Here is a 19,442-nt window from a genome sequence, read left to right on the forward strand (position 1 = left end):
GGGGGGCCTGGGGGTCACAGCTCCTTCCTGGATGCTTCAGATTTTGGGGAGACCCAGGGCCCTGCAAAATCAGCCCTGGGGTGCTCATTTCCTGGCCAGGCATTGCATGGGGGTCCTGGGTAGCTCAGCCTCTGTGTCCTCCCCTGCCCCTGACTTTTTCCTCTCTTTATTTCTCTTTTTTCCTTATTGTCCTTACTTTTTGCCATGTCCCCTCACCCCCAGTTCCTGGCTCAGCAACCCTGGGAAGCACCTGAGATGGGAAGGGGTTGGGGGGACCCAGGGGAGGGGGTAAATGGGGAACAGGGGGTGCAGGGTATGGTGGGGAGGCTGTGGGGGATGGAGGTGTTGGGCTGTGCCCCCTCAACACTTTCACTTTCTTTTTCCTGGACAAGAAGGAAGAGGCCGTTTGTGCTGAGAGTCAGATGGGAAAGGGGGGGTTCTGTCCTGGGGGGGCACATCCAGAGGCTCCTGTCCTGGGGGGATCCTGTCCCAGGGGGTGACACATCCTGGCATGGGGGGTCCTGTCCCAGGGGTGGCAGTTCCGGAAATGTCCCTGCACATTCCTGGCCGGGCGCCTGTCCCAGGGGTGGCACATCCTGGGGACCCCTGTCAATGCAAGGGTGGGGCCCAGCCATGGCCCAGCCCCACTGCACAGGGATGGCCATTGCCCAGCCCTGCTCTGCCCAGCCCCAGGTGGCAGCCAGGCCCTGAGGGTCCCCCCTGCCCCCTTGGCTTTGATTCTGGCAGCTTTAGAGCTGCTGCAGAGGTGAGAATTCTGTGGGTGGAAAAAGGCCCTGCCTGTGGTTTGCTCAGCCCTGCAAGAAGCTCAAACCAAAGGGAGCCCAAGCAGTGGCTCTGTGAGGGCCTTTGATGGTTTTCAGAGCAGGGCTGGCTGGAAACTGCCCCTGCAGGGGCAGCTTTAGGGGAACCAGTCTGTAAATGCAGCAATTGATCATTTTGTCAGTCTCAGCAAGGGACTGAGAGAGCCCCAGAACTGCTGCAAATCCCACACCGATTTTCTCAACAAGCTGACCTGCACCGTCCTTCTTGAACAAAACCTGCAGACCTTTGGAACCTCATGGAAAGAATGTTTGTGTTCTGGATGTGCACACCAGAAGAGAGGGGAAAGTGTCTAAATATTGAGCAGGGGCTGCACACGAGGGGCTGGGGAGCAGGGGTGTCACAGCAGGAGCAGGGAGTGCCCAGGCAGGGGAATTCAGGGCAGGCTGGAGTGGATTTACCAGGGAATCAGACCCTGAGGCACACAGGGGCATTTCCACAGATTCCTGTGCACTGTCCCAAGCATGGACAGAGCTTCTCCCCTTCCTCCAGGGGGAGTCAATCAAGTTTCAGGGTGGGAATGTGAAAATGGGAAGAGTTCCTCAATATGGCCCAAGAAAGGGCTTCCTTAGGGGCTGGGTTGCTGCCCAGCAGGCAGGGAACAATCCCATGGAGCTGTTGGACACTCAGGGAGATTCCACCCTCTGTGTTATCCACAAGCAAACGCTGCTATGGGATGCAGCAGGGGGCTGCTAAAGGGAACCAAAAAGTCTCATTTCACTGTGATTTGTTTGTGGTTTTATTGTGGTTTTTATATCCACTTATTTCTGGTTTTATTGTGTTTTGATTTTCTCTTGTTGGGAAAGCAATGATTTAAAGGATTCTATAAACCAGAGCATTTTATACCTTGTCACTTTGATTTTTGAGGAGTTTGTTTTTTATTGGGAAAATAATGGTATAGGAAAAGATTTATGCCTTTTTTCTATGGATGTATAATTTTGTCACAGTCAATTGGGCATCAAGTGTTTCCTGCGATTGCTAAGACAGGAAATTTGGGTGACAGGAAAAAGCCCAGGGATTTGTGGGGCAGAGACCCAGAGCCTCCCAGGACAAGCCTGGGGTGCCCCAGGGTGGGGTCTGTGCTGGGCTCTGAGTCATCTCAAAATCTGAGACCAAAATATGACCCCAAAATTGTCCAAAGCAATTGGGCATCAGGGAATTCAACCAGCTTGATCCTGGGATTTCCCATCATCAGGGCAAGGTCATAAAAGATGCCTCCTTAAGTTTGGGCACCCCAGAGGTCACAGGGCCCCACTGGGGACAGCGGGAATGCTCAAGGCCCACCCAGGACAGAGGACCCCAGGATGTGCCACCTCTGGGAAAGGAATCCCCAAGGCTGTGGCACCCCCAGAACGAGGAGGAGCTCCCAGGGACAAGAGGCTGGGACAAGACCCGGGTGTCAGCACAGCAGAGCTGCCCTTTTCCCTAAAGGCTGGACCCCTCTGGATGTGCCCCCCTGGACAGAATTCATGTCCTTGCCTCAGCACAAACCGCTGCAGGAAAGAGAAAGAGTTGGGGGGTCACAGACAGGGAGCCCCATCCCCCACAGCCCTGAAACCACTGCCTGCACCCCCAAACTTTTTTTTCCCATCCTGGGATTGTCCCAGCTGTTCCCTGGGATGGTTCAGCCAGGAAATGCGGGGAGACAGGAAAAAGCCCAGGAGTGAGTGGGGCAGAGACACAGAACCTCCCAGGAGAGCCATGGGGTGCCCCAGGGTGGGGACTGTGCTGGGCTCTGAGTCACCCCACAATCTGAGGCACCCCAGGAAGGAGCTGTGACCCCCGTGCCCACCCAGCCACTGCCCATCCCTGGCACCCCCATTCCCCTGGGAACCCAACCATGGGACCCCCATTGCCTTGGTCTCTCCTCCCTGGGGACCCCCATCCCAGGACTGACATTGCCCAGCACCACCATTGCCTTGATCCCATCCCATGGGCTGCTTCTTCCCCAGAACCCCTATTCCCGAGGGTCCCCTTTTTCCCCCTGCCCCCCCAGCCCTGGCACCCACATGCTATGACCCCAAATCCCTGGGGACCATGTTCCCACAGCACCCCCATCCCTGAATCCCCCCAGGCATGGAGACCCCAATTCCCCTGGACCCCCATTCTGCTGGACACCCATCCTTGGTTCCCCACATCCCCTGAGCCCCCCACTCCTGGCAACAGCATCCCCCACCATGTCCCCAGGCTGTCCCCACCCTGCCCACAGCCTGTGCCCAGCTTGTGGCCACCCAGCCCCCACCAAGGGCCACCTACACATGGGGACGGACGTGACCTCGCTTCCTTCCCCTTCATCCAACGAGCCGCCAGCCAGGGGAGCGGTGGCCACAGCAGCGAGTGACAGCCAGTGCACATGGCTGGGGACACCGGGATGGCCGGGAAGGTGGCGCTGCTCCTGTGGGGTGAGTGCCCCGGGCAGGGGCCTGACACCCTGGGGATGGGGAGGGGAGGGGGCACAGGGGGGCTGTGGGGTCCCCTGGGGTCCTCAAGGCCAGCAGGGCATGGAGCCCAGTGTGACCAGAGTTGTGGGGTGGCCATGGGGACAGGAACATGGGACACACACAGGGGAACTGGGATGTGGGGACAGAGACAGGAGGATGGAGTTGTTGGGACAAGGGTGCTCCAGAAGAAAACTTGGGGCTTGGGCAGCTGTGGGTACAGAGACAGGGAAACAGGGACACAGGGATGCAGGCACAGGAACAAGGGGACAAGCACCATGTGCTTGAACCATGGGGACAGGTGCCACCGGAATGGGACCATGGGCACAGGGTCATGGGAATGTGGCTATGGGGCTGGCAGGGATGACCTTTGCCAGCACAGGGTCCCCATGCCTGAGCATGGGTTGGCTGCTGTGTCCCTGTCCGTGAGACCTCTGTGCCACACCAGTGCCCCCACTGAGACCTTTTTCAGGGAAAGCCCCCACCCCCCCTGCCCCATGTGCCTCTGTCACTACCGTGCCACCCCCACCCAGCCCTGTCCCTTCTCCCTTCCAGCCCAGACCTTCAGCGTCGCTGGTGAGTCCTCAGGGGATGCCATGGCCCCACCCCGCTGTCCCCAGCCCCTCACTGGCCCTGGCAGGCTGGTGTCCCCTGTCACCCGCAGGTGCCCAGACCACCCAGCTCCTGGTGGAGCCCCCCTGGAGGCCGGCGGTGCTGTGGGACCGGGTGACACTGACCTGCCAGGGCTCGGGGACTGCCGGTGCCACCACCTGGTACAGAAATGGGCAGCACTGGGAGCAGCAGGGACGCACCAATGTCACTGTCACCATGAAAGGCATTTACCGGTGTGACAGACCCGGCACTGGGCTCAGCCCCCCTGTGATTGTCTCAGAAGGTGAGGGGGGTTTGGCTGTCCCCAGCCTGGCACCCACGGGCACCCCAAAGGGTCTGGGTGGGCTCCGCTCCATGGGTCACCTCCTGTGTGACCAGAGCCCATCCCCTGCTCTGGGGACATCCCAGAGCATCCCAGAGCGAGAGGACCCTGTTTGTGGAATTGATGACCTCTGGTGCACTGGGTGTGACTCCGTGAGGGTCCCGATGTCAGCGGGACCCTTGACATCCCTGTGATGTGATGAATCCCCTCTGTCCCCCAGATGATCTGGTGCTGCAGGTGCCGGCGCGGGCGCTGCTGGAGGGGGACACGGTGACACTGCGCTGCCGGGGCTGGCGGAACAGCACGGTCACCTCGGTGTCCTTCTACCACGAGGGGAAGGAACTGGGGGTGTTCCCCAATGTCACTGAGCTGTCCCTGTCCCCTCTGCAGCTGAACCACAGTGGCCAGTACAGCTGCAGGGGCAAGGTGGGATCCTGGGGGTGGAGGGAGTCACCAGCAGTGACAGTGACAGTGCACGGTGAGCACCACAAAGTCCCCACCCCGACAGCCCCAGAGCCCCTCCCCAGGGACTCGGGGCCAAAATTCCCTCTCCCCTCTCCTTCCCAGAGCTCTTCTTGGTGCCAGTGCTGGAAGGTCCCCCCAGCCCACCCAGGGGTCCCCTCTGACTCTCAGCTGCCTCAGCACCCCCAGCCCCCTGCGGCCCCGAGCCCCCCTCCTGCCCATGTTCTACCGGGATGGGAAGATGGTGGGAGACCCGCAGGGGTCCCCACAGCTGCTGGTGCCCGCCCTGGGGGTCTCCCACTCGGGTAATTACAGCTGCCAGCTGCGCCCTGAGGGGGGGGGCGTAGGGAAAAGCAGCACCTGGCTCCATGTCATGGTGCACAGGGAGTGCGGGATGGGCACAGGGAGCCCCCACAGACACCTCGGGTCCCCTGATTGGGCATCTCCAAGTCCCCAAACAAAAATTTCCTTGCTCCTTCTATTATTCCCCTTGTGCCCACACCCTTCTGTGTTATGACCCCATTCCTGACATCCCCCATCACACCCATGCCCCATCCCTGTCCCCCCACACCGGCTGCCAGCCTCTCCCTGTGCCCTCAGCCCTGTCTCTGTCCCCGCAGTGCCCGTGGCCAATGCCACCATCACCCCCTGTGCCCTGGACGTGAAACCGCAGGACACAGGGACACACAGGGACACAGGTGGGGTCCCACAGGGTAACCAGGGAGTGCAGGACCCCTGGGGTGATGGGTGACCCTGAATGATTCCCCTCTGTTTCTTGCAGTGGCCGCAGGGGTCGGTGGGGCCCTTTTGTTCCTGCTCCTGCTCGTGGGTGTCATTGTGGCCTGGAACTGGTGGCACCGTGTGGTGGGTGAGAATGGGGGGACAGGGGTCCAAGGGGACTGTAGAGGCCCCCATAATTGGGGAACGATAGTGTGGCATTCACAATCCCAGAGTTGTGACATTGGCTGGGGGTGCTGTAGAGCTTGGGGAGGTGCTGGAAAGTTGTTCAGGGATGCTGGGGGTTCTTTCAGGGGCCCTGGGGGTGTTTGGGGGGGTCTCTGTCCCTCCTGGGCTTTGGGTACTTAAGGCTGAGTTGATTTGGGGCACTGAGGATCTTCATGAATTCTGGGGGGCTCCAGGGATGCATGGGGGTCCTGTTGAAGATTGAGGGTCCCATGGGAGTTGAGCAATCCTGAGAGCAGTCAGGGCCCTGGGAACCCCACAGTCACCCCTCCTCTGTTTCCTCTGCAGCTGCCAGGAAGCAGCAAGAAAGGTGAGTGGGAGGCTCAAACCACACGCTCCCTATTTGCCCCAACCCTCAAGAACTCCCATTCCCTCCCTCACATCCCCTTTATTCCCTCAGGGGCCCCCCGGATCCCCCGGCACCCCCAGAGGAGGGGGAGGTGCTGTACACCCACGTCGTGGTCACCAAGAGGGCAAGGGGTGAGTACGGGGGGGACACACGCAGAGGGACACGTCACCCACCAGTGTCACCCCACCCAGATCCCACAGCCCGTGTCTCTCGCAGCGTCCCCCCGTGCCACCACCCTCCAGGATCCCCAGGTGACCAACGCGGAGCTGTGGGGACCCCAGGGGCGACCGCGGGAACCCGGTGACATCTACGGGAATGTGCTGTGACACTGGGGGGAACTGGGGGCACTGGGGGTCCCCACCCATGGGCACCCACTCGTGTCTGTGCTGCCACTAAAAACTGCCCCTCCTGCTCCCCGTGGGGGCACAAAGATCTCAAAAGAGCCAAAAGATGAACAATTTCCTGAAACAGCAATGAGAGAGAATAAAACCAACAGCAACAGCAACAAGGTTCAGAGTCCAAAGGATCACAGAAGGAACAATTTCCAGGGAAAGCCCCCAATAAGGAACAGACCCAAGACATTTCCCCCAGCAGGTTTCCTTCACCAGAGGAATCTTGCAGGGGCCTGGACCTTCCTTGATCTGATGGCCAAAGTGGCCTTCAGGAGGCTCTGGATTCTCTTGTTCCCTGTCCCAAACACCTCCTCTTCCCTGTTCCCCACACGAGGATGTCACAAAGGCCCTGTGGGGATTCTGGAGCCGCCTCCTTTCCCAGGGCAGTCGGGATCAGGCCATGGCTCAGGGTTGGGTGTCAGAGATAGGAAAAGTTTGATGTCTGGAGACATTTTGGAACAGCTGTGTGTGGTAGGGGTGGGTCAGGCCTTGCTTATGGTGAGACAGGGCCCCGCCTGTCCATCAGTCTGTCAGCCATGGCACACTGGGGACAGTGGGATGCTCTGGCAAAGCCAGCTCCTGAGTGGCCGGGTGACCAGGAGTGCCAACTTGGGCGAGGGCCCTTGGTGGCCCAACTGGCTCAAAGGACAAAGCATGAGGTGGCCAAGTCCCTGACCGTGTCTGCTCTTGGGGTGTCTGTCCCATCCACGCTGGAAGCCAGCAGCTGGCAACTCATTTAAATAAGAAATATCTACCAAGGAAAGTGAGAATGTTCCTGGAATGGAAGACCCATGTCTAAAAATCTTTTTAATTTCAAAAATGATAGGGCTTCCAGGCAAAAGTGTAGGAAAAGGAATAGCAGCTCCTTACTGGGAAATTTATAAACCAGAAGAGAACAAACAACACAAACGCAGAACTTTCCCTCCCGCTCAGCGCTGTTGGTTTTTGTGGCAGTTATAACCGCGGCCAGCAGGGGGCGCTGCAGGGAGCACTCCCGGCCAGCAGGGGGCGCCCCGCTCCAGCTCCATCCCCTCAGGGGCCATGGCGGCCTCGGGCGGGAAGGCGGGAGGGGAAATCGCTCCTTTTGCAAACTCACGGCCACCAATCGGTCCCGGCACCACCACCGGCAGCGGGCAGAAGCCGCCAAGGCAGCAGGTTGGATCCCAGTGCCCACTGGCAGCGTAGCAGTGTCCTGGGGCCAGGCACACGTCCTGCACAACACCCGCGACGGCTCTCCATGATCCCGAATGGAGGGAAGGCAGCGCCTCACCCCAGGCAGGTGTGGTGTCCACAGCAGCACCTCTGGTGGTTTTACACCACAATTCCTGCAAACCCTCAGCCTTTCAAACAGGTGAGGAGGGCAGGGATGGAGCAGCTTTGGAGACACCTGGAATCCAGACAGGGTCACTCCCCACAATGGCCAGAGCTCCTGCTCGATATTTCCACACTTTTCTCTCTTATCTGATGACCACCGCCTGAGGCCAAACATTCTTTCCATGAGGTTTCAGAAGGCCGCTGGTTTTGTTCAACAATGAAGGTCTATTACAGCTTGTTGAGCAGAGTGTCGTTGTCTTTGCAGTAGTTCTGGGGCTCCCTCAGTCCCTTGCCAAGAGGGACAAAATGATCAATTGCTGCATTTCTCGACTGGTTCCCTCTCAGCTACCCCTGCAGGGGCAGTTTCCAGCCAGCCCTGCTCTGAAAACCATCAAAGGCCCTCACAGAGCCACTGCTTGGGCTCCCTTTGGGCTTTGTGCTTCTTGCAGGGCTGAGCAAACCACAGGCAGGGCCTTTTTCCACCCACAGAATTCTCACCTCTGCAGCAGCTCTAAAGCTGCCAGAATCAAAGCCAAGGGGGCAGGGGGGACCCTCAGGGCCTGGCTGCCACCTGGGGCTGGGCAGAGCAGGGCTGGGCAATGGCCATCCCTGTGCAGTGGGGCTGGGCCATGGCTGGGCCCCACCCTTGCATTGACAGGGGTCCCCAGGATGTGCCACCCCTGGGACAGGCACCCGGCCAGGAATGTGCAGGGACATTTCTGGAACTGCCACCCCTGGGACAGGACCCCCCATGCCAGGATGTGTCACCCCCTGGGACAGGATCCCCCCAGGACAGGAGCCTCTGGATGTGCCCCCCCAGGACAGAACCCCCCCTTTCCCATCTGACTCTCAGCACAAACGGCCTCTTCCTTCTTGTCCAGGAAAAGGAAAGTGAAAGTGTTGAGGGGGCACAGCCCAACACCTCCATCCCTCACAGCCTCCCCACCCTTCCCTGCACCTCCTTCTCCCCATTTCCCCCTCCCCTGGCTCCCCCCAACCCATTCCCTGCTCAGGTGCTTCCCAGGATTGCTGAGGCAGGAACCGGGGGTGAGGGGACATGGCAAAAAGTAAGGAGAAAAAGGAAAAAAGGGAAATAAAGAGAGGAAAAAGTCAGGGGCAGGGGAGGACACAGAGGCTGAGCTACCCAGGACCCCCATGCAATGCCTGGCCAGGAAATGAGCACCCCAGGGCTGATTTTGCAGGGCCCTGGGTCTCCCCAAAATCTGAGGCACCCAGGGAAGGAGCTATGACCCCCAGCCCCCCCCAGCCACCGTGCATCCCTGGCACCCCCATTTCCCTGGGACCCCAACCTTGGGACCCAATTTCCTTCTGTCCCCCCTTCCCTGAGACTCCCATCCCTGGACTGCAATTTCCCCGGATCTCCAACCCCAAGGAACCCCATCCCAGTAATTCCAGTCCCTGGGACACCCCTTCCCTTGGGGACCTTGATTTCCCCAGGGCTCCCATTCTCACAGGGACCCCCTTTCCCCTGGTACCCCCATGCCATGGCCCCCATCCCATGATCACAAATCCCAGGAGGCCACGTTGTTCTGGGACCCTCATTCCCAAGTCTGAGTCCACCCAACCCTTGGGACCCCCATTTCCCTGGGACCCCATCCCTGGGCACCCCATTCCCCTGGACACCCATCCCTGGCTCCCTACACAGCCTTAGACTCCAGATTCTGGCAACACCATGTCCCCACCATGTCCCACAGCGTCCCCACCCTGCCCCCACCAAGGGCCACCTACACCTGGGGACAGACGTGACCTCGCTTCCTTCCCCTTCATCCGAAGAGCCGCCAGCCAGGGGAGCGGTGGCCACAGCAGCGAGTGACAGCCAGTGCACATGGCTGGGGACACCGGGATGGCCAGGAAGGTGGCGCTGCTCCTGTGGGGTGAGTGCCCCGGGCACGGGCCTGAAACCCCGGGGATGGGGAGGGGAGGGGGCACAGGGGGGCTGTGGGGTCCCCTGAGGTCCCCAATGCCAGCAGAGCCAGAGCAGGGCATGGAGCCCAGTGTGACCAGTGGTTTGGGGTGGCTTTAGGGACAGGAACAGGGGAACTGGGATGTGGGGACAGGAACAGGGGAATGGAGTTGTGGGAACAAGGATGTGGCAGAAGGAGCCTTGGGGCTTGGGTAGGTGTGGGGACAGGGACAGGGGAACAGGGATGCAGGGACAGGGACAAGGGCCATGTTGCATGGGGATGGACCGGGAGAACAGGTGCCATTGGAATGGGATGATGGGCACAGGGCCATGGATCTATGGCTGTGGGGACAGGTGCTGTAGGGCTGGTGGAGCTGACGTGTGCAAACATGGGGTGTCCACAGTGTCCCCATGACCCCCACCCAGCCCTGTCCCTTCTCCCAGCCCAGACCCTCGGCCTCGCTGGTGAGTCCTCAGGGGATGCCATGGCCCCACCCCACTGTCCCCAGCCCCACACTGGCCCTGGCAGGCTGGTGTCCCCTGTCACCCGCAGGTGCCCAGAACACCCAGATCCTGGTGGAGCCCCCTGGAGGCCGGCGGTGCTGTGGGACCGGGTGACACTGACCTGCCAGGGCTTGGGGACCGCTGGTGCCACCACCTGGTACAAGGACGGGCAGCGCTGGGAGCAGGAGGGACCTGAACACCTCACTGTCACCTATAGTGGCACCTACACGTGTGACAGACCTGGCATCAGTCTCAGTCCCCCTGTGAGTGTCTCAGACAGGGAGGGGGGTTTGGGTGTCCCCAGCCTGGCACCCAGGGGACCCCCAGGGCTCTCAGTGGGCTCCACTCCATGGGTCACCTCCTGGTGTAACCAGAGCCTGTCCCCTGCTATGGGGACATCCCAGAGCACCCTAGTGTTGGGGAAACCATGTGGGAATTGGGGACCCCTGGTGCACTGGGTGCAACCCAGATGGGGTCCCGGTGCCATCGGGTGTGACAGGACCCATCTGTCCCCCAGGCCCGCTGGTGCTGCAGGTGCCGGCACAGGCGCTGCTGGAGGGGACACGGTGACACTGCGCTGCCAGGGCTGGTGGAACTGCACGGTCACCTCGGTGTCCTTCTACCGTGAGGAGAAGGGTCCGGGGGGGCTCCATGATGGCACCGAGCTGTCCCTGTCCCCTCTGCAGCTGCACCACAGCGGTCGCTACAGCTGCAGGGTCTGGTGAAATCCTGGTGGTCAGGGAGGTCATGAAATTCAGCACCAGTGACAGTGACAGGGCACGGTGAGCACCCCACAGCTGCCACCCTGACACCCCCACAGCCCTCCCCAGGGACTCGGGCTCACAAATCCCCCTCCCATCTCCTTCCCAGAGCTGTTCTCAGTGCCAGTGCTGGAGGGTCCCCCCAAGCCCACCGAGGGTCCCCCTGACTCTCAGCTGCCTCAGCACCCCCAGCCCCCTGCAGCCCCGAGCCCCCCTCCTGCACGTGTTCTACCAGGACGGGCAGGTGGTGGGGGGCCTGCAGGGGTCCCTGCAGCTGCTGGTGCCCGCCCTTGAGGTCTCCCACTCGGGGAATTACAGCTGCCAGGTGCACTCCGAGGGGGGTGCTGTGCAAAGGAGCAGCACCCGGCTCCGTGTCACGGTGCGCAGTGAGTGTGGGGATGGGCACGGGGAGCCCCCACAGCCTCCTCAGCTCTCCCGGGCCTTCAGGGGATGCCCAGTCCTTCCAGACACCTGCCCTGTGGCCCCAACCTTTCCCAGATCCTACCCTTGCTCCCCTGCTCCCTTCTCATGTCCCTCTCAGGGTCCCCCACCCCTAGAGGGCTTCCCCCATCCTACCCCTACACATTTTCCGTGTCCTGCCATCCCTGCCCTGGGTCCCTCCCCAGGTCCCCACATTCCTGGCTTGTGTCTCCCCATCCCTCTCTGAGTCCCCTCACCCCTCCCAGCATCCCCCCATCCCTCTCTGAAGTCACCACACATTCCCCAGGTCACATCATTCCCTCCCTGGCTTCCCATACCCAGCCTGGTGTCATCCTCCCCCCTCTCCAGGTGTCCCTTGTGGTTCCTTTCCAAGCCCCACCAATCGCTTTGCCCCCTTCCCCTTCACTGGGGTCTCCCTGCCCCTCCCCTACCACCCCCCCGGGTCCCTCTCTGTCCCTTGCTATCCTCCCCTCCCGCAGGGGTCCTGCCCTCCGGGGTGTCCCTGTCAGCACAGCCCCCCAGGGGACAGGTGGCACTCAGGGACAGCCTGGTGCTGAGCCGCACGGTGGCTGCGGGGACAGGTGCTCTGTCCTTCTCCTGGCACTGGAAGAGCTCGGGGGCACCACTGGGCACCGGCCCCCGCCTGGAGCTGTGCCACGTTGGGGACAGTGACAGCGGCCAGTACCGGTGCCGGGTCAGTGACAGGGACAGCGTGGCCAAGAGTGACCCCATGAATGTCACCGTCCTGAGTGAGCGGGACCCTCGGGCTGGGGATGACCGCACCCAGAGCACTCCCATCCCACCCTGCCATTTTTCAGCCCTGTCTGTGTCCCCACAGTGCCCGTGGCCAATGCCACCATCACACCCAGTCCCCCATCACACCAGGTGCTTGCAGGTGACAACGTGACCCTGCACTGCTCAGTGCAGGTGGGCTCAGCCCCTGTCACCTTCACCTGGCTGCACAACGGGCAGGAGGTGGCCCAGGGTCCCCTCCTTGAGCTCAGGGACCTCAATGTGGGACATGTGGGCACCTACCAGTGCATGGCCACCAACCAGCGGGGACAGGACGGGCACCGCGTGTTCCGGGCACTCAGCCCTGAGCTGGCCCTGGAGGTGACACCACGGGGACACTGCAACAAAGGTGGGGTCCCACAGGGTCACCTGGGAGTGCAGGACCCCTGTGGTGATGGGTGACCCTGATGTGTTCCTTTCTGTTTCTTGCAGTGGCCGCAGGGGTCGGTGGGGCCCTTTTGTTCCTGCTCCTGCTTGTGGGTGTCATTGTGGCCTGGCACCGGTGGCACCGTGTGGGTGGGTGACAATGGGGGCACAGGCGTCCCAGGGAGCTGTAGAGACCCCCAGTGTTGGACAATGATTGGGCAGCACCCACAGCCCCAAAATTGGGGCATTGTCTGGGAGTCCTTTAGGGTTTGGGGAGGTGCTGGAGGGTCCTGCAGGGATGCTGGGGGTTCTCTCAGAGGCCCTTGGGGCAGTTTGGAGGTCTCTTTCCCTGCTGGGCTTTGGGTTCTTGAGGCTGAGTTGGCTGGGGACACTGGGGAGGTTCCTGAATTCTGGGAGGCTTCAGGGTTGCTTGAGAGTTCTGTTGTAAATTGAGCGTCCCGTGGGGGGTCAGGAATCCTGGGAGGGTTCAGGGCCCTGCGATCCCACAGTCACATCTCCCCTCTTTCCACTGCAGCTGCCAGGAAGCACCAGGTAAGGTTGGTGAAGGGCTCCCAACATGAGTCCCCTTTAACCCCTACCCCACAGCTCTCTATTCCCTCCCCCACATCCCCTTTATTCCCTCAGGGCCCCCCCGGATCCCCAAGCCCCCCCAGAGGAGGGGGAGGTGCTGTACACCCACGTCGTGGTCACCAAGAGGGCAGGGGGTGAGTACGGGGGGGACACACGCAGAGGGACACGTCACCCACCAGTGTCACCCCACCCAGATCCCACAGCCCGTGTCTCTCGCAGCGTCCCCCCGTGCCACCACCCTCCAGGATCCCCAGGTGACCAACGCGGAGCTGCGGGGAAACCCAGGGGCAACAGCGGGAACCCGGTGACATCTACGGGAATGTGCTGTGACACTGGGGGGAACTGGGGGCACTGGGGGTCCCCACCCATGGGCACCCAATCGTGTCTCTGCTGCCACTAAAAAATGCCCCAATCCCTCCCTGCAGGGGCACAAAGATCCCAAAAGAGCCAAAAGATGAACAATTTCCTGAAACAGCAATGAGAGAGAATAAAACCAACAGCAACAGCAACAAGGTTCAGAGTCCAAAGGATCACAGAAGGAACAATTTCCAGGGAAAGCCCCCAATAAGGAACAAACCCCAGACATTTCCCCCAACAGGTTTCCTTCACCAGAGGAATCTTGCAGGGGCCTGGACCTTCCTTGCTCTGATGGCCAAAGTGGCCTTCAGGAGGCTCTGGATTCTCTTCTCCCCTGTCCCAAACACCTCCTCTTCCCTGTTCCCCACACGAGGATGTCACAAAGGCCCTGTGGGGGTTCTGGAGCCGCCTCCTTTCCCAGGGCAGTCGGGATCAGGCCATGGCTCAGGGTGGGATGTCAGAGACAGGAAAAGTTTGATGTCTGGAGATATTTTGGAACACCTGTGTGTAGCAGGGGTGGGTCAGGCCTTGCTTTTGGTGAGACAGGGCCGCGCCTGTCCATCAGTCTGTCAGCCATGGCACACTGGGGACAGTGGGATGCTCTGCCAAAGCCAGCTCCTGAGTGGCCGGGTGACCAGAAGTGCCAATTTGGGCGAGGGCCCTCGGTGGCCCAACTGGCTTAAAGAACAAAGCATGAGATGGCCAAGTCCCTGACCGTGTCTTCTCTTGGGGTGTCTGTCCCATCCACGCTGGAAGCCAGCAGCTGGCAACTCATTTAAATGAGAAATATCTACCAAGGAAAGTGAGAATGTTCCTGGAATGGAAGGAAGACCCATGTCTAAAAATCTTTTTAATTTCAAAAATGATGGGGCTTCCAGGCAAAAGTGTAGGAAAAGGAATACCAGCTCTTTACTGGGAAATTTATAAAGCAGAACAGAACCAACAACACAAACGCAGAACTTTCCCTCCCGCTCAGCGCTGTTGGTTTTTGTGGCAGTTATAACCGCGGCCAGCAGGGGGCGCTGCAGGGAGCACTCCCGGCCAGCAGGGGCCGCCCCGCTCCAGCTCCATCCCCTCAGGGGCCATGGCGGCCTCGGGCGGGAGGGAGGAGGGGAAATCGCTCCTTTTGCAAACTCACGGCCACCAATCGGTCCCGGCACCACCACCGGCAGCGGGCAGAAGCCGCCAAGGCAGCAGGTTGGATCCCAGTGCCCACTGGCAGCGTAGCAGTGTCCCGGGGCCAGGCACACGCCCTGCACAACACCCGCGACCACTCTCCATGATCCCGAATGGAAGGAAGGCAGCGCCTGACCCCAGGCAGGTCTCAGGTCCACAGCAGCACCTCTGGTGGCTTTACACCACAATTCCTGCAAACCCTCAGCCTTTCACTCAGGTGAGGAGGGCAGGGATGGAGCAGCTTTGGGGACACCTGGAATCCAGACAGGGTCACTCCCCACAGCCCCACCATGGCCACAGGCTGAGCCCCTGCTCGGTATTCCCACAGCTTTCCCTCTTATCTGGTGGACACATTCCAAACCCAAACCCATTCTTTCCAGGAGGTTCCAGAAGGCTGCAGGTTTTGTTCAAGAAGGATGGTCTGGGTCAGGTTGTTGAGCAGAATGTTGTGGGTTGTGCAGTAGTTTTGTGGTTCTCTCTGTCCCTTACAAAGAGGAACAAATGAACAATTGCTGCATTTCCGGACTGGTTCCCTCACAGGTGCCCGCCCCTGCAGGGGCACTTTCCAGCCAGCCCTGCTCTGAAAACCATCAAAGGCCCTCCCAGAGCCACTGCTTGGGCTCCCTTTGGGCTTTGTGCTTCCTGCAGGGCTGAGCAAACCACAGCCAGGCCTTTTTCTACCAACAGAATTCTCACCTCTGCAGCAGCTCCACAGACCCAGAGCCTCTCGGAATCTGTTTTGGGTGACCCCCAGGCCGCCGGCACCTTGTGGGGGCTGTGCTGGGCTCTGGGTCACCCAAAAACTGAGGATCCCAGGGAAGGAGCTGAGACCTATGGGCCCATCCAGCAATTGCCCATCCCTGGGACCTCCATTCCCCTGGAAATCAAATCATGGGTACCCCATTTCTTATGTCTCCCCCTCTCTGGAACCCGTATCCCAGTACTCACATTCCCCAGGATCTCCATGGCCCAGGACCCCAGATTCCCAAGGAAACCTCCCCTGTTCATTCCATCCCTTGAAATCCTCCTTCCCCTGGCACCTTGATTCTCCCAGGAACCCCCATTCCCACGGGATCCCCCATTCCCCCAGCATCCCCATCCCATGACACCAAATCCCTGGAGCCCACATTCCTCTGGCACTCCCATCCCTGAGTCCCCTCAGCCCTGGGGACCCCCATTCCCAGTGACTCCCCCTCCTCAGCACCCCCATTCCCAGGGACCCCATCCCTGAGACCCCCCATTCCCCTGGACACCCATCCCCACATCCCCAAACCCCCTGAGCCCCCCACAGTCCTGGGAGCCCCATGTCCCACCGTGTCCCACCCAGCCTTGTCCCCATCCTGTCCCCACCCTGCCCACAGCCTGTCCCCAGCTTGTGGCCACCCTGCCCCCACCAGGTGCCACCTACACATGAGGAGGAGACCTGACCTCACTTCCTTCCCCTTTGGCCAAAGAGCCACCAGCCAGGGGACAGCCACCCCCAGCAGTGAGTGACAGCCAGTGCACATGGCTGGGGACACCGGGATGGCCGGGAAGGTGGCGCTGCTCCTGTGGGGTGAGTGCCCCGGGCACGGGCCTGACACCCCAGGGATGGGGAGGGGAGGGGGCACAGGGGGGCTGTGGGGTCCCCTGATGTCCGCAATGCCAGCAGGGTATGGAGGCAGTGTGACCAGAGCTGTGGGGTAGCTTTGGGGACAGGAACAGGGGAACCGGGATGTGGGGACAGGGACAGGGGGATGAAGATGCGGGGACAAGGATGTGGCAGAAGGAACCTTGGGGCATGGGCAGCTGTGGGGACAGGGACACAGGGCTGCAGGGACAGGGACAAGGGGACAAGCACCATGTGTTTGAGCCATGGGGACAGGTGCCACTGGAATGAGACCATGGGCACAGGGCCATGGGGATGTGTCTGTGGGGCTGGCAGGGGTGACCTGTGCCAGCACAGGGGCCCCATGCCTGAGCAGGGGTTGGCTGCTGTGTCCCTGTCCTCGAGACCTCTGTGCCACACCAGTGCCCCCACAGAGACTGTTTGGGAACAGCCCCTAAACCCCATGCCCTCGTGCTGCTGTCCCCATGGTGCCACCCCCACCCGGCCCTGTCCTTTCTCCCTTCCAGCCCAGACCCTCGGCCTCGCTGGTGAGTCCTCGGGGGATGCCATGGCCCCACCCCACTGTCCCCAGCCCCACGCTGGCCCTGGCAGGCTGGTGTCCCCTGTAACCCACAGGTGCCCAGACCAGCCAGCTCCTGGTGGAGCCCCCCTGGAGGCCGGCGGTGCTGTGGGACCGGGTGACACTGACCTGCCAGGGCTTGGGGACCGCTGGTGCCACCACCTGGTACAAGGACGGGCAGCGCCTGGGGGAGGAGCAATGCAACAACTTCAGTGTCACTGAGAGTTGGCACCTATGAGTGTGGCAGACCTGGCACCGGGCTCAGCCCCCCCGTAACAGTCTTAAATGGTGAGGGGGGTTTGGGTGTCCCCAGCCTGGCACCTGCAGGGACCTCGAGGGCTCTGGGTGGGCTCCGCTCCATGGGTCACCTCCTGTGTGACCTGAGCCTGTGCCCTGCTCTGGGGACATCCCAGAGTATCCTAGTGTCGGGGAAACCATGTGGGAAATGGGGACCCCTGGTGCACTGGGTGTATCCCAGATGGGGTCCCGGTGCCATCAGGTGTGACAGGACCCCTCTGTCCCCCGGACTGGCTGGTGCTGCAGGTGCCTGCATGGGCGCTGCTGGAGGGGGACACGGTGACACTGCACTGCCGGGGCTCTTGGAACAGCACGGTCACCTTGGTGTCCTTCTACCACGAGGGGAGGAAACTGGAGGGGCTCCATGATAGGACCGAGTTGTCCCTGTCCCCTCTGCAGCTGCACCACAGTGGCCTCTACCACTGCGCGGGCTGGGTGGCGTCACTGTGGAGCATGTCGAACAGGGTGAGAGCGACAGTGCACAGTGAGTGCAGGGATGGGGACAGGGAAGCCCAACAGCCTCTGAGGGTTTCCCCAGCACTGCCTGAATCCTTCATCCCTCCCTTTACTCCTCTCTGGGTCACCCCAAATTTCCCAAGTCCCTCTTGGTTTCCCCCATGACTGCCCAGTTCCCCCTGCAGGTCCCTCATGCCTCTCTTTGTCCTCCCCAGCCCTCCCTGGATTCCCCACCCCTTCCAAGGGCCCTGCTCCACCCTCTGGTCTCTGTGCCTTCCCTGGGTCCTCCCGCCCATCTCTAAACCCCAAATCATTCCCTGAGGCTCCTCAGTCTCTCGTCTGGTTCCCCATCCCTGCCTGGGTCTCTCCCCGTTTCCACGGGGTGTCGCCATTGTCCCCAGGTCTCAATGTGCCTCCCAGGGTCCCCTTCTGCTCACTGGGATCTTCTCTGCTCCCCTCCAATCCCCTTCTTTCCCCTCCTGTGTCCCCCACCTCCCCTGGGTCCCCAAACCCTCCTGTGTCCCCCCATAGGGGTCCCGCTCTTGGGGGTGTCCCTGTCAGCACAGCCCCCGGGGGACAGGTGACACTTGGGGACAGCCTGGTGCTGAGCTGCACGGTGGCCGTGGGGACAGGTCCCCTGTCCTTCTCCTGGCACCGGGAGGCCTCGGGGGCACCGCTGGGCACCGGTCCCTGCCTGGAGCTGAGCCACGCTGGGGACAATGACAGCGGCCAGTACCGGTGCCGGGTCAGTGACGGGGACAGCGTGGCTGAGAGTGACCCCATGAATGTCACTGTCCTGGGTGAGTGGGACCCTCGGGCTGGGAGTGACCCCCCCATGGCAACCCCATCCCACCTCGCCCGGTGCCCCTCCTGTCTCTGTCCCCACAGTGCCCGTGGCCAATGCCACCATCACCCCTGGTCCCCTGTCACACCAGGTGCATGCAGGTGACAACGTAACCCTGAGCTGCTCAGTGCAGGTGGGCTCAGTCCCTGTCACCTTCACCTGGCTGCACAACGGGAAGGAGGTGGCCCGGGGTCCCCTGCTGGAGCTCAGGGACATCGATGTGGGACATGTGGGCACCTACCAGTGCATGGCCACCAACCAGCTGGGACAGGACGGGCACCGCGTGTTCCGGGCACTCAGCCCTGAGCTGGCCCTGGAGGTGACACCTGGCTCACCCTGGGGCACAGGTGGGATCACACAGGGTCACCGGGCTGTTCAGGACCTCCAGGGTTCCAGGTGACCCCAATGTGTCCCCTCTGTCCCCAGCAGTGGCTGTGAATGTCGGCAGGACCCTCCTGTTCCTGCTCCTGTTCCTGGCTGTCATTGGGGGCTGTCACTGCTGGCACCGCCAGGGTGGGTGACAATGGGGGGCACGAGGCCCTACAGGAACTGGGGGGAAGCCCCACACACTGGGGGGGCACTTGGGGCATCACCCAAAGCTCCTGACCTGGAGGAAGCTGAGCCCCCAGTGACCTTTTCTTGGGGTGCTCACAGGTTTGGGGACATTTTGGAGGGTCCTGGGTTGTCCCAGGAAGGGCCTTGAGGAATATTGGGGTGACTCTGGGATCTCCTGGGGGCTTTTAGGGAGGTGTTGGAGAGTTGTGCAGGGATGTTGAGAGCTCTCCAGGGATCCTGGAGCTGTTTGGAGGCTTCCCTGCATTCCATTCTTGGGGTTTTTGGGGGCTTGAGGGGTTCTCAGGGCTGTGTGAAGAATCAGGGTCCCAAGGCAGTTCAGGGGTCCTGGGGAGGAGGTTGGAGTACCTGGGTGGCTCAGGTGTTCTGGGACTCCTCAGGGGTGGTTTGGGGTGCAGGGGCCTGGGAGTCCAGTAGAAATCAGTGTCTGGTGGGGGCTCAGGGGTCCAGTGGGCATTTCAGGTCCCAGGTGGGGTTGGGGCCCAGGGCACCCCATGATC

At 61.2% G+C, this 19,442-nt stretch overlaps 1 protein-coding gene across 1 annotated transcript; it reads left to right on the plus strand.

Annotated features, from left to right (window-relative positions):
- Positions 1 to 2,475: 2,475 nt before the first annotated feature.
- Positions 2,476 to 18,882, plus strand: LOC136571096 (Fc receptor-like protein 5; the record flags this gene model as incomplete). The annotated part of the gene is given in 19 exon segments (XM_066571463.1): positions 2,476 to 2,503; positions 3,155 to 3,223; positions 3,834 to 3,854; positions 3,943 to 4,173; positions 4,433 to 4,690; positions 4,780 to 4,812; positions 4,815 to 4,966; positions 11,177 to 11,267; positions 11,802 to 12,071; positions 12,161 to 12,478; positions 12,547 to 12,630; positions 13,016 to 13,037; positions 13,126 to 13,205; positions 16,720 to 16,740; positions 16,829 to 16,996; positions 17,251 to 17,534; positions 18,106 to 18,325; positions 18,414 to 18,716; positions 18,796 to 18,882. Coding segments are annotated over 19 exon segments (2,740 nt in total), but the record flags the coding sequence as incomplete, so codon positions are not given.
- Positions 18,883 to 19,442: the final 560 nt, after the last annotated feature.

This window comes from Molothrus aeneus, unplaced genomic scaffold (assembly GCF_037042795.1).
Source record: "Molothrus aeneus isolate 106 unplaced genomic scaffold, BPBGC_Maene_1.0 scaffold_60, whole genome shotgun sequence".
Classification (NCBI taxonomy): Eukaryota; Metazoa; Chordata; class Aves; order Passeriformes; family Icteridae; genus Molothrus; species Molothrus aeneus.